Source organism: Dreissena polymorpha, chromosome 4 (assembly GCF_020536995.1).
Source record: "Dreissena polymorpha isolate Duluth1 chromosome 4, UMN_Dpol_1.0, whole genome shotgun sequence".
NCBI classification, from domain to species: Eukaryota; Metazoa; Mollusca; class Bivalvia; order Myida; family Dreissenidae; genus Dreissena; species Dreissena polymorpha.
Genome location: NC_068358.1, coordinates 101,578,968 through 101,594,356, shown reverse-complemented (window position 1 = coordinate 101,594,356; position 15,389 = coordinate 101,578,968). Strand labels below are relative to the sequence as shown.

Sequence of the window (15,389 nt, the reverse complement as noted above, 5' to 3'; positions counted from 1 at the left end):
CCATATGACCCAAATACAATCCCAACCCAGATTTCATCAAGATAAACATTCTGACCAAATTTCATCAAGATTGGATGCAAAATGTGACCTTTATTGTCTACACAATGTATTTCTATTTGACCTAGTGACCTAGTTTTTGACCACAGATGACCCAAATACAATCCAAACCCAGATTTCATCAAGATAAACATTCTGACCAAATTTCATAAAGATTGGATGAAAACTGTGACCTCTATTGTCTACACACGGTTTTTCTATTATTTGACCTAGTGACCTAGATTTTGACCCCAGATGACCCAAATACAATCCCAACCCAGATTTCATCAAGATAAACATTCTGACCAAATTTCATAAAGATTGGATGAAAACTGTGACCTCTATTGTCTACACACGGTTTTTCTATTATTTGACCTAGTGACCTAGTTTTTGACCCCAGATGACCCAAATACAATCCCAACCCAGATTTCATCAAGATAAACATTCTGACTAAATTTCATAAAGATTGGATGAAAACTGTGACCTCTACTGTCTACACAAACAAATTGTTGACGGATGCTGGACATCACACCTCACATAAGCTCACCATGTCACTTTGTGACAGGTGAGCTAATAAAAAACGAGTCATTGTTTACATACGAACTGTGCCTCATGCGAACATGGGTCTTATGACATAGATGCCAGTGTAGCTCCAGCCAAGCCTTATAAGATCACAAAACCTTACATAGATTTAAAACAGACAGCATAGCTTTTGAGACTGGTCTGAGCATACTCTGGTTTCATATGGCATAAGACCCATTTTCCTATGACGAAGCTTATAAATAAAAAATTATATATATTTTTTTAAACCGATGTATAAAGTTAAATATCCCTAAACGTAAGATCAAAGAATATTTCATTTACTTAAATTTTCATGTGGCATTAAGTTAATTCATGATGACTGGATATGCGCCAGATATTAAAACACCACTCAGAAAAAACAATACAATTTGATTAGATAAATTTTATTCTGTGACATCTAACTAACTAGAAAAACTTTGTAAAACGTAAATAAATATACGAATGTTATTTGTAAAATATCTTTTAATCACATGGAAATGACTGTCTTTTAGAAGCTATAATTACATTGTTGTAATTGTTCTATCACAGATAAAATAATAAAAGCAACCACTGTAAAATTGTCTTACACTTTGTGAATGGACTCTACAAGGATTTCAAAAATATATGTGAACATAATAAAACATTAGTTTTCTTTTAACTGGAATTACATTATTGACACTAATCTCAACAACAATGTGTAAAAATATTTACTGAAAACGTTATTAAATAGAAATGTGTGTGAATAAATAAGAAAATGTATAAAAATAAATACTACAATACAACGCCTTTGCTGCCTAACAAACAGTAATACATTTGATGCACTTCTAAAATGCTGCCAATATTACCCAAGCAATTCCTTGTCTCTTTTTGAAACGCTCTTACATTTTCAAAATGTAACCTCTTTCAAACAATATACCTGAAGACATGGAATGGTTGTATGTACCGTGCTGTCAATTAAAACAAAAAACAAACTATTAATTTAAAATTAATATAAAGCTCAAAACTAAAAACATCATTTAAGTAATCATCTTTGGTCTTATTTTGATTAAAAAGAATGAAACTCATAACTATATATATTAAATTCAGATTTAGTTTTACAGATAGCAATAGGCAGAATGGACACATTATAAACAAGTATCACAGCAATTTCCCTCAATACCATATGTACAAACACACAGGGTGCAACTGAGCTTAACACAGGACGGAATGCTTTCTTCAATATCACAAATTAACACCAGTACACATTTAACAGCTTTGTTAATCAAATATAAACTTCAACATAAAAAGTAAAAAGAAAATACAAGCAATGTATATCTATCATCTGTTGTAGTTAAAAAGCTAAACAATCTAAAAACAATACTCAGTTTAGAAAACAAAGATATTTGGCCCATTTTAGAAATTCACTGATACAAAAGTTCCAAATATATCTGAAAGTAAACAAAGACAAGATAATAATTTAAAATTCTTATGTTTATTTTTTAAAACTTAATGTTAAAGCAGTTGTAATAGTTATTTAGGAATAGCACTATAAACCCATCTACTTTAATCCCACAATTAATGTAACTTTCATAGAAGGTTTCCAACAAACCATCAATAAATATTGCGACTTTTCCACTGTTCAAACTTTTCTTTATCCAATTGACTACAGTTCAGAAGAAATCCTGCATAGTGTTGCGTTACTCTCAATATCTTTAACCATCTGTCATAGACAAACAATCTTGAAACCCCATCTAACAAATTTCTAAATCAGTTCTTATTTAAAGTGTCTTCTTTATTATCACACATTCCAAGTGAATTTCCGAACTAGTGCATTTGTATATACGTTAAAATAACATACATATAACAAACCTACAACACCATATTATATAATATAATACACAAGACAAAACATAAATATAGAAAACAATTCTAAATCTTGCAGAATACAGTACAGACTTCAAACCAAAAGCATTACGCCATTTTCCAAATACCAAATCAATCTGACACCATTATCAACATTCTTATTTCACTAGATTTCATAAAAAAAGTTCACAAACCATTTATAAGCATTTCTTTACTAGTTATATCCCCCATAAACAATCCAGTTTTTAGCTCAGACACTAATGCTTTTGTTTACAAACTTCTAATATGATATAAAAATAATCTAACAATAACAACTAAGATACATAAAACAAAAAATCTTTGCAGTCAATAGCATTCACAGACCCAGTATCACACTTGTGACCTGTTTTCAATGTGCCACTGTTTCATTGATGTTTCACAATCGGCATCTCTAAAACTTCTTAGTAGACAGCTGAAATGTATATACAAAAATAGACTTATATCATTAAAAAAACAACCAAGAGTAACTCTGTACATAAATTCAGTTTACTTTGAATATAAAAAGTATGCTGAAACAAATGATCAGAAAGAAGAAGTAATTGCTGAAAGTGTCTTTCTGTAACCTTACAAATGAAATAATATTAACTGTTTCAAAATCAACATCCCTATAGCAAAATTCAAACAAATTATTTTTTTAAAGCTTGATGTATTTATTTCAACACTGGACAAAAACATAAAACACCTTAAGCTACAACACATGAGCTGCATAATGCGAAAATGGGTCTTATGTGTTATGCAGCCAGCATGAGCAGTCTGGTCAGAAGGTACCCTGTCTGCTTATGAGACCACAAAAACTTGCTTGACTTTACAGTGATAGGGTGCTCCTGACCAGACTGCGCGGCTACACAAGTGGTCTGAAGCTGCGCTGGCAACATTATGGCATTAGACCCATTTCTGCACGATGTGACTCAAAAAGCCAGTCACTGTAAGTGGGATGGTGAATGAAGTACAGTCAGGTGAATGCAAGTCAGTAGTGCCAATGCTGTGACTGTGCCTGCAATAAGCATACAGCCTTATGCCCTGCACTGGTAAATTGGAACCAGAAATACTTGAATTTAAGTTTATGCGCTGCGCCCTTGTAACATTTTCTTTGTCACCAAAGAAATTTCAAAAGAATAAGCCAAAATAAATGCTAATTTCGATGACTGCTGAGAACATTTAAATACAACAGCTCAAGTATTGATATGTAGTAACAGAAACTTATGAATTATACATTAAACAATCTCATAAACATAATGTTTTTATGAATATTAACAGGTTTTGTCACTGTGCATTAGACGTGGATTGACAACTTGTTAGATAGAACTCACACGCTGAAATGGAAATGAGGTATGGAATGTTAACTTTTACCCACTCAGAAGCAAAAAAACATGAAACTGGCTGTATTCAACTAGCATAAAACCAGAACAGCAGTCAGAGCCGGTTTTATGGTTTTATAAAAAAAATTGACTTTGTTCTATTCAAAGATGCATTTACTTTAAATTTCTCTAATAATAGAATACAAACTTGTCAAAATGCTTATCTTATGGGTCAGGGGTTAAGAGGTCAACAACAAATAAAAACCTTCAAGTTTTACATGCTTTATTTCCAACTCTTAAATGCTGATGAGCAGCAAACAGCATAAAACCTTAACAAACTGCAAGTTACTGCTGGTTGCTTTAGCCTTTTTCCTTTGCATCTGAGCAGTTAAAGGTCAAAGGTCAAGAGGTCAACAACGCACCTGCCCGCCGAGGACTGGGGGAGCGGCTGCGGCGCGTTGGGCTCACAGAGCGCGAGCGGGAACGGGACCGGGGCCCAGGGCTCACTGACCGTGAACGGGTCGGGCTGCGACTGCGCCCAGACTGCAACAGGTTAACCAGGGTCACACTTGCCTGTAGCCTTCATGACTTATATTGGAGTCTTTTAGATTCTATTTCTACTTTTTGCAATTTTCTTTCGACATAAACAGAATCTAAATAGTGACTAACCCTTGATGACATATATACAGGGGTTTACGTTAAAACATGCTTGTAGCCTCAATCACTTCTATTTTGGATACTAAAAATTCTTTTTGTAAATTTCGTGGACTTTCAACAATTAAAAGAACCAATCAAAAGAAAACATATATTAATTGAATTAATGCAGTCCTAAATTAAAATCTTAATGCATATTACAATCAAAAGTATCAAGTCTGAGAATTTTTTTATTGAATTAATATGAGCCAAGCTCTGTGAAAAGGGGTTTAAATGAATGTGCGTAAAGTGTCGTCCCAGATTAGCCTGTGCAGTCTGACAGGGGTTTAATGAATGTTCGTAGTGTCGTCCCAGATTAGCCTGTGCAGTCCCCATGGTCTAATCAGAGACGACACTTTCAGCCTTAACTTGAATTTTGCTAAGAAGAGACTTTCTGTAAACGAGTGCAGACTGCACAGGCTAATCTGGGATGACACTTTACAACCATGCATTAAACCCCCTTTTCACAAAGTATGGCTCATATTTTTGCAATATGAATTGATGCGGAAACTTGCGGATACATCATTGGCTCTTATTTTAAATTTTATACAGACATATTATAAATTGCTCCTTTGCAGGCAGGCAGGGGTTAGACGGTTGATTTGTTACATGGAAATATGCATGCTACATGGGATGAACAAGGTAATCAATGACAAAATCTTACTCAAATAATCAAAATAGGTCATAGTCAGGTTTCTGTGAAATTAAAATTTATTTTACTACAAGAATCAACACAGGAACAGAAAGAGATAAACTCTGCAAATTAACAAAAATGCGTACACTTTAAGAAAATGAAATATTATTTCAATTAAGCACAGAATAGAAAAAAGTTTAAATGCAAAACATGTAAACATAAATTGTTTGAAAATAAACTCATATAGAAGTAAATGAAATTCAAATGAAGTTTTACTTCTAATGAACCCATTCCTTTGACTTGAATGTGACAATGACATGCATGTGAATAGCCCAAAATCATGTGAGAAAGCAGAACAATATCAAAATGCTGTCATGAAGCATGATCAAGATACCATGTACAAACACTCTGCTTCATGAATGGTGTGTTTGAGTCTGCTATGGGAAAACAGGGTTTAAGGCATGTGCCATCCCAGATTAGCCTGTGCAGTCCACAAAGGCTTATTAGGAACAACAATATTCACATATATTGAATTTTTTGTTTAAAGGATACATCATCTAAACATTAATCCAGTCAGGTGGACAGAGTCGTTCCTGATAAGCCTGTGAAGACTGAACAGGCTAATATGGGACAACACTTTAGGCACATGGTTATTCCCACAGCGCAGCTCAAAATTATTTCTACATCATCAGCAGTCTGTTCATACACAACATAAATGAGAGAAAGGTATACCACTCCATTTTTCTTTTTCACATTGTTCTAAGGCAGCATTAAATATAAGAGGATCAAAACAATGAACTTCACATGAATTGAACAGAAAATAGTTTTTTTTAAATCAAATACATGCCATAAAATTGTATCTATTTGAAATTTAGAAGATCCTTTGCAACAAGTAAATCATAATACAGATGCTTTGATGTAAAGCTGTATCTAAGTTAATACCAGAGAGGCGCCGCGCCTGGTGCAGCACTCGCCCTTCATCCTGCAGATGGCGCCCTGCATGAGGGACGGCCAGATGTGGTGGCCCACCAGAGGGGCGGTGTACTCAGAGTCGTAGCTGCGACGATACCTGTACACACAGGGAGGTAAGTCAACCAAGCTTTAGCAATGTGTTGTGTATCAATAGAGCCATGTTCTAGGAAAACTGGGTTAAATGCACATGCGTAAAGTGTAGTCACAGAAAAGCCTGTGCAGTCCACACAGGCTTATCAGGGAAGACACTTTCCACTTTTATGGATCTTTTTGTTGAAAGAAAGTCTCATCTATATGAAAATCCAGAGGAAAGTGTTGTCCTTAACCCTTTCAGATGCGGGAACCGAATTTTGAAGGCCTTTGCAAACAGTTTGGATCCAGATGAGACGCCACAGAACATGGCGTCTCATCAGGATCCAAACTGTTTGCTATTCTGATAATATTCTTTGAAAAAAATCGAAGAAAATGCTAATTTTAGAAATTCAGCAGACAACATTTTAGCAGACGACAAATTTCCCAGCATGCAAAGGGTTAATTAGCCTGTAAGGACTGCAAAGGCTAATCTGGGATGACACTATATGCACATGCATTAAGTCCCATTTTTCCTGAGCAAGTCTCATTTATATTTTAATGGGACATAAACCAGGAGAGCTAAATAAAGGAACAATTTATTTACTATTTCTGAAACATTAACAAGGTAAGGAATTTGTCAGAATTAAAAGTTACTTGTCTTTTTTTTTAACTTTCAAGAACTGATTGATGTTATTGAGTACTTCACAAATATGTCAGTGTATTATCAAGAATTGTTTTTATCAAATTCAAGATTTTTGCAAAACTGCTACAACTAATTTTATCAGCATGCCTTCAATTTTTCAATATTTCAATTAATATTCTAATATTCGTATAACAGGTGTTGTATTTACGCAGCAAGTATGTACTTGGTGTCATGAAACAAATAAGCATGAGACTAGACTTTAAAATATTTCCATTTATAACAAATTGAGTAAAAGGTGTCTGGCACATAATAGTATCGTCAAACAGATCAGGGTTGATTTGCACAAAACTGTTAACACAAAACTTAAATAAACATGTTAACCAGTTTTCAATATTTCAAAAATTAATTGGGTAAAGTACATACTTGGTGTCATCAAACAGTTCAGCGCGGGAGGAGACGGCCATGTCCAGGGGGTGGGCCAGGGCACTCATCTGCCAGGCGACCTTGACACACTCCCGTATGAAGGGCTGGATGATGGCGAAGGTGGTGTCAGGGGGCAGGAAGATGCCTGGATTGCAGTTCAGCTTGCGAATCACATCCTGGGGACATAAGAAAGGAATGAGCCACTTTAGGGGTGTGTAAAGCATTTTGTTTAGGCAAGAAATACTGATTATGCTTCATCAACAATGCTTTAGTCTGTTATAATAGGATTAGTTGTTACAGTTCATTCAGCTGGCAAATCACAACCTAGTGATCAGCTGTTTTAACCCTTTACATATTAAGAACGCATTTGACTTGGTTGTAGTCCCAATGATATCAAAGACCTTTCCTGTTATATTCAAGTTTTAAAGGCTTCATTAACTTAGATACTGATGAGCAGCAAAACAGCATAGAACCTGTTTTTTTTGGTTTTATACTGGTTGCTTATAGCAAATTACACTTTGATTCTGAATTGAAAGGGTAAAGCGGTGTTTGAAATATTAGGTAAAGGCTAGAAATAGTAAGCTGTTTTACAAAATTGACTGTCACTAATTAACATTTCTGAATTCTGTTATAATAGTATAAGTTGAATATTATAATTTTCATATTGCAATGACATTAAATTTTGCATTTATGTAACATGTAATATTCTATTGAAACATATCATACACACTAAAAATTATATATAAGATAAATGCATGAATATTTTGTTACAAATGTTAAAATGATAAGTTTGATCAATAATCATACAAGCTTGATATTCATAGGGATTTTAAAACATTGGACCCTGTTCTGAGTAATTCCTGCAAAAGTATTTGTCTGGATTGTACTGGAAAATGTTTAGTTACCATAGCTGACATACACAAACAAACAAACAAACAAACAAACTGAAAATATTTACATTTAATATGTGTGAACCTCTCGTATACATGCGAAACATGAATGTTGCTCTCAAGGTCAAAGAAACATATATATGAACAGTTGACCTGGTTCTCATGTTGCTGTTTTTATATGATATTTTATACTTACTGGCAAATAAGCAAATCATATTAATTTTAATAACACTAAAATTATTTTTAGATGTTTTATACCAAGCAATAGAAACAATCTGCTATTCCATACACATGAGAAGCTGAACAGAGCTTAATGAATTTGCGTTAAGTGTTGTCCTACACTAGCCTGTGCAGTCCACACATTTTATTCATGGAGGACACCTTCTGCCTTAACTGGATTTTTGCTAAGAGACTTCCTTTAAAACAAAAAATACCATACAAGCAGAAAGTGTTGTCCCTGATCAGCCTGTGCAGACCTGCACAGGCTAATCTGGGATGACACTTAAAGCACATGCAGTATGCCCTGTTTTTACAGTGTGTTGCTCGCATGAAATGTTCAAGAAGACTGCTTAGATGCCCACAAACAATAAAGAAACAAGCTAATTCATTGAATTGATATCCACCGCCACTTCTCCTCATTGACATATATGCACTCATGAAGTTTCATGTTGATATTTTGTATAGTTTGTGAGATATAGCAATCAAAAATTTGTGACAGACGAATGGATGGACAGACAACACCAATTATATAACCCTCAGCCTTTTGAGGGGGATAAAACTGGTAATCAGACGAACACATTTTGAATTGACACGAACACCAAGTATTTTGGCAATTATACCAAGAATAATATACTGGTTAACGGGTCTATGTAGGGATCAAACATGAATATGAATATGAGTTGGGCTCTGTGAAAAGGGGGTTTAATGCATGTGCATAAAGTGTCCTCACAGGCTACTAAGGGACGACACTTTCCGCATAAACTTGATTTTTGCTATGAAGAGACTTTCTTTGAATGAAAAATATAAAAGCGGAAAGTGTCGTCCCTGATAAGTCTGTGCGGATTGCACAAGCTAATCTGGGACGACACTTTACGCCCATGCATTTAACCCCTTTTTCACAGAGCCCAGCTCATATGTATATTGAGTTTTAATGGAAACACACCGCACTGTTAGGATAACCAACAGACCATGGTATTGGAGCTACACACTGCAATGTGGTTGTTTTGAAGGAAAGAATAACCATATGTCAGAAACACAATGCCTCCTATTGCGCCGCTTTGAAATAAAATGTCAATATATCATTTGGCAGGTTTAAAAATTATCTCCCTTTTAAAGCTTATTACTTCCCTTGGATTGTATTTTTTGCCTTTAGACCTTAAAGGATGACCTTGACCTTTCACCACTCAAAATGTGCAGCTTCATGAGATACACATGCATGCAAAATATCAAGTTGCTATCTTCAATATTCAAAAAGTTATTACCAAATTTAACAAATGGTAAAGTTTTAGGAAAGAAAAATACAATCATATTTGACCTTTGACCTTAAAGGATGACCTTGACCTTTACTTTTCACCACTCAAAATGTGCAACTCCATGAGATACACATGCATGCCAAATATGGAGTTGCTATCTTCAATATTGCAAAATTTATCAAACTTTAACCAAGGTAAAAGTTTTGGGACAGAATGACAGACAAGTCAAAAACAATAAAGCATAAAATTAAATCAATGCTTATGATAGACGTTTTAAAAACTATAACACTTACATAACAATCCATTATAATTTTCTAAAGAAAAGTCAGTGAAAGTTGTATTCCTAAGTTGAGGCATTCATAAATTGATAAATATTTAAGAAAGTGCAGTCCCAAGTATTTTTTTGAAAATAACTTGTACTGTAACATCTTAACAAAATCTACTTATGAATTACAAAATGAGCATTGTTCTGGAAAAAGGCTTAATGCATATGCATAAAGTGTCATCCCAGATTAGACTGTGCAGACTGAACAGGCTAATCAGGGACGACACTTTTGGCTTTCATTGAATTTTTGTTTAAAGGAAGTCTTTAATAAACCAAAATCCTGTTTAGATGGAAAGTGTTGCCCTTCATTAGCCTGTGCAGACTAAACTTCACGCACATCAAGAAGGCCCAGTTTGTCCAGAGAAGGAAAAAATAATGATGCAATATCTGAACAGAGTTGTGAGGGGACCATGCATGGTGGGTGAGAGGTTCATACCCACAAGCTAACAGTTCCACGGCCATTGTAAGTCTGTAAGACCAAACACTACATCAGTCAACAGCAATATACAACACTGGGAAGTGTTCAACTGATTAAGGTTTAGATAGGCTGGAAGCTATAATCTTATTGTCATATTTTAATAATATGTATTTTATTATTTTTTAAGTAAATGTTTCAAACTTATCATAAAACTATTTTATTTATACATGCACATCAGATCAAGAAAATAAAGTTATTCACTAATAGTAAAAAAAGGACATGTTTGTGAAACATGTATGCCCACCACCATCTGGTAGCAAAGTGGTCACTGTGAGATTGACATTAGATCTCTTGATTTGAAAATCATAAGGACTAATTCTTCATCAAGACAAACAAGCTTACTAATTTCAATGATGCTAAAAATTATCTAGATATTGTGTTGATTCCAATTTCACTGTAGAAACCACTCTGACCTGATGACCAAAATTTCTAAAGGCATCTGTTTTTCAACCGCAGTAACCAATATAACCAATAAGGTCAAATTGTTCATTCAAACTGTGACCTCTACTGTCTACACAAACAAATTGTTGACGGACGGACACACGCAGGCACGCACAACGGACGCCGGACATCACACAATCACATAAGCTCACCGTGTCACTTCATGACAGGTGACCTAAAAATATGTGTCGGAGATAAACATGAACAGTTGTGGTTAAAATCCCATAGAAACAAGGGCTGTTTGTAAAACATGTATGCCCCCCTATATGGGCTATAAGTTGTAGTAGCAGCCATTGTGTGAATACGTTTTTTGTCACTGTGAATGGTGGTGGTGGTGGTGGTGGTGTAGTAGTAGTAGTAGAAGTAGTAGTAGTAGTAGTAGTAGTAGTAGTAGTAGTAGTAATAGTAGTTGTAGTAGTAGTAGTAGTAGTAGTAGTAGTAGTAGTAGTAGTAGAAGTAGTAGTAGTAGTAGTAGTAGAAGTAGTAGTAGTAGTAGTAGTAGTAGTAGAAGTAGTAGTAGTAGTAGTAGTAGTAGTAGAAGTAGTAGTAGTAGTAGTGGTAGTAGTAGTAGTAGTAGTAGTAGTAGTAGTAGTAGTAGTAGTAGTGGTAAAAGAAGTAGTAGTAGTGGCAGTAGTAGTAGAAGTGGTGGTGGTGGTGGCGATGGTGGTGGTGGTGGTGGTAGAAGTAGTATTAGTAGTAGTAGTAGAAGTAGTAATAGTAGTAGTAGTAGTAGTAGTAGTAGCAGTAGCAGTAGCAGAAGCAGTAGCAGCATTACAAGACCAATACTTAAGAATGATCAAATGGGAAAAGGTAACCTAGCACTGGCAGTAAATATGGGGCTCATTTACAGGTCAGATTTGGAATCTCGGCTGTAAAATGAGATTTTGAATGAATTAAAGGGAGGCAAATCTGTAATAAAAAGAACATGCATAAACCGTAGTTGTTTCCCTTGTTTGAACCATGCTAAATCCTTACAAGTTTGGAAAGAATTGGATGAAAAATTTGGACTTTATTGCATAAACACCATTTTCTCAATTCAAGGGGAGGTAATTCTGTACTTCATGGACCAATAATGCTCATTTTTTGTAGGGTTCGTGTCCTCATTGATATAAAGACACTGTGCAAATTTCGAAAGGATCGGACAAAAAATGTAGAAGATTTTTGAAAGTTTTCACAAAATAGGCAAAAACGAATAAACATGCAAAGTTCAACGAGCTCCTGCGGCCATGTTTTTTGACGAATCAAATTTCTTTGAACAACTTTTTTAGGGGAGCCTTCAAAGGTCATCCCTGTGAAATTTTTTGAAAATCTGATGAGCGGTTTCTGACAAGAAGATTTTTTTAAGGTTTTTACCATATATGGTCATGGCGGCCATCTTGGTTATGTGATCAAATTTTTTAAACAATTCTTTTGTCCCATGACCTAGGGATGCTCCACATGAAATTTAGTTGAAATTGGCTCAATGGTTTAGTAGAAGAAGATGTTTACAAATTGTTTACAGACAGACGGACGGACGGACGGACGCCGGACGCTGAGTGATCACAATAGCTCACCCCGAGCTATCGCTCAGGTGAGCTAAAAATCTAACAACATGTTCCTTTCCTCCCATAACCATTATACACATTTGCATGGTTGCAGGTCAAAGCGTTCACTTGATATCGTGCTTAAATTAAAGGTTGACAGACAAACAGACCAACCAATTAATGGACAAATGCAAAGCAATATACTGCTGCTTCTTCAAAGAGGGAAGTAATTATGAGAGACCTAGTAGAATTATTTCCTGCTTTTGACTTTCGCATAACATATCCAAGCAATCTGCTGCATGACTTTTAATTATAGTTTGATCATACAAGAAAACAAAAAAACCCCCAAGATGTTCTCATGTACAGCAACAAAATAACTATAAAACATGCAACACACCCAGCCATTTGTTTGCCCCATTGGGGAAAGAACAGTGCAAAAAAACAACATGAAATTGGGAAACTTTCACTTCATGAAATCTCAAGATTGGAAATTATGGGTGTCGTTATTTATTGATTAGAACTTAATTGCACAAATCCATCTTAATGCCTTTTTTCTCAAATGTTCAGTTTCAGTGCTCATTTTATTTGTTCACTTGCAGAAAATGCGCTTTGGAACCAAATCAACGCAACTTTTCTTAATAATTTTGAAAATTTTCCAGACAGCAATTGGGAACCATATAAATCTTCCTTTTTAGTGGACGTGCCTTTTATGTGTTCTTCATACAGAAGAAAAATGTTTTGCTGAATCCAAATAAGTTGACAATGTAGTCTTACCGACACCATGCCTGGAGCATCATAGAGGTCCACATTCCTGTTCACGTAGTCCTGAACAGCCTCTTCCAGGGTCTCTGGGCCTGTGTGGGTGATGGCAAGGTTGGAACGAACCTTCATCTTGAATTGGCGGAATGCTGTCTTGGCTACATTAAATGACTCCTGAAATTGTTGTGTTTGAATTTATATAAATGTCCAAGATAACTAGAGGTTGATTATATATTATGAAATTACGTATGAAGCAGTAAATATTGTGAACAGCAAACAAGAACAACTAAAGCGGCATTGCCTGATGTAAACAATTTGGAATTGACAGAAATGTTACATAAAGGATATCAGTATTGTTGAAATCATTTTACTATATAAACACTATATATATGACATAATAAAAACACACACAATAATAATAATAAATTAGCTGTGTTCTGTGAAAGTGAGGCTTAATGCATGTGCGTTAAGTATCTACCTAGATTAGCCTGTGCAGTTTGGACAGGCTAATCAGGGACGACACTTTCCAATCTGATATCTTTTGTTTTAAGAAAGTCTATTCTTAGCAAAGATCAAGTTTAGACATGTAGTGTTCATCCCTGATAAGCATGTGCAGACTGCACAGGCTAATCTGGGACGACACTTTGGGCATTAAATCCTTTTTTCCTACAGTGAGGCTCAAATTTAATTTACATCATTATCAAGTTTCAAAGTTTATTGGCAATCCGGCCAAGTGCATATATACAAAAGAAATATGGCCAAGACAGGGAATCAAACAATAATACACATTAAAGATGAGCAAATATGACAATCTGAACAAACAATATGTGTGAATTTTAAATACCATTATGTTTGTTGGCATGCAACTATACCCCAGCTAGACTTTTTAAAGTCTCACCTCTGGGTTTAACGCTTCGACCAAAATATTTGAAACGTTGTTGATCTTATTAAGACCATTATTACAACTTCTACATAAGATTATGTAAATTTGACATACATTAATAATTATTAATACACAATTTTTTAAAAGCGCCAACCTTGACAGCCTCGAAGATGATTCGTTGGTTATTCTCATGGTCTGCTGAGTATGTCCTCAGCGTATCCATGGCGTCCAGGCGGTCCTGGGAGAAGAGGTCATTCCAGCGTGAGATCAGGTTTGACTCTCGCACGCGCTGCACAGGGTCGTCCAGAGAAAGGGGGGAGCTGATACGCGGCGTGTAGCGGTACTTGGTGAGAGAGTCCAGCGTGTCACTGTACCAGAAAGGGGAGAGAGCGGGTCATTGATGGTTGGGCAATTATATACAATGATTGATGATTTCAACTGGGTTTCAGATTTTATTAAACATTAAACTTAACACTGCATTCACCAAGCAATTTTTATACTTAAGTCTAAAGATTAACACTGTAAGCTTCTTATAATATATATAATATAATTCAATATTACATAAAACTGAACACCTTTAACGACACATTTCTTTATTCAGAACAATTTATTTATGGCATATGCAACATTTGTAGACCATACATATTCAAACGCTGAAAATATTTTCTTAGCACTAAGTCTATTCTTAAATCTAAGAATGTGTTGCTGAATATGGACTCCAAAAAATCTGATCATAAGCCACATATAAGGGAAATATTCAAGATTAAATGATGACTTTCCTTGTGAACATTTGTGAACTCTTTAGTACAGTTAAACCATTTAAGATGAAATAAGCATCAACACTTCCAGTCATAGGTAAAAGGAATTAACTTGGATATTAACTTGAGTGTCTCTAAAAAGATTTGACAATATATGTGTGATTTGATGGTCTTTTAAATGCATCACAGAAAGATATTGTCAAAAGTAATACCTGAATCAAAGAAAGATTAATTAAGTCTGCTGACTTATTATAAAGGCTTCAACTATTTTGTTTCAAATAAAAAAATAGCCACTCAACTAATCTTCATTTTCTATAAAAGCTTTAAAAGATTGTCATTTGATAAAGTACCGGTAAATCAAAATTGTAGCAAAATTAGGAAAGATATAGAAGACTTTTAAGGTACAGTAACAGTACACATGAGAAAAAAAGACTAACACACAGTTAAAGATATAAACTTGATGATTAATTGACTGACAAAATTATTAAAAATGTTTTACAGAATGAAAAATTATTATCATAAGTTATCCAAGATCAACACAAGTGTTATTGTACTTATTCATTATTAGTAATTACTTCATCAGATATTAATGATTTTCACAAAATAATCATGATCCATAACTAACTGGAATATCAAAAGCTCATTAA

At 34.8% G+C, this 15,389-nt stretch overlaps 1 protein-coding gene across 6 annotated transcripts in view; it reads right to left on the bottom strand.

The window, feature by feature from the left end:
• Positions 1-985: 985 nt before the first annotated feature.
• The window catches only part of LOC127876708 (mitochondria-eating protein-like), a 40,175-nt gene continuing 25,771 nt past the window's right edge, over positions 986-15,389 (bottom strand). For 4 of the 6 annotated variants that reach the window (XM_052422113.1, XM_052422115.1, XM_052422114.1 and 1 more), the window contains exons 6-11: positions 14,139-14,352; positions 13,117-13,275; positions 7,214-7,389; positions 6,046-6,172; positions 4,199-4,319; positions 986-2,890 (exon numbers count right to left, since the gene is read on the bottom strand). In XM_052422113.1, coding sequence (XP_052278073.1) covers positions 2,880-2,890; positions 4,199-4,319; positions 6,046-6,172; positions 7,214-7,389; positions 13,117-13,275; positions 14,139-14,352 — 808 coding nt within the window. In that variant the 3' untranslated portion in view covers positions 986-2,879. Of the gene's footprint in view, positions 2,891-4,198; positions 4,320-5,133; positions 5,166-6,045; positions 6,173-7,213; positions 7,390-13,116; positions 13,276-14,138; positions 14,353-15,389 lie in introns of all 6 variants that reach the window. The other 2 variants (XM_052422118.1, XM_052422119.1) reach the window with 2 other exon arrangements.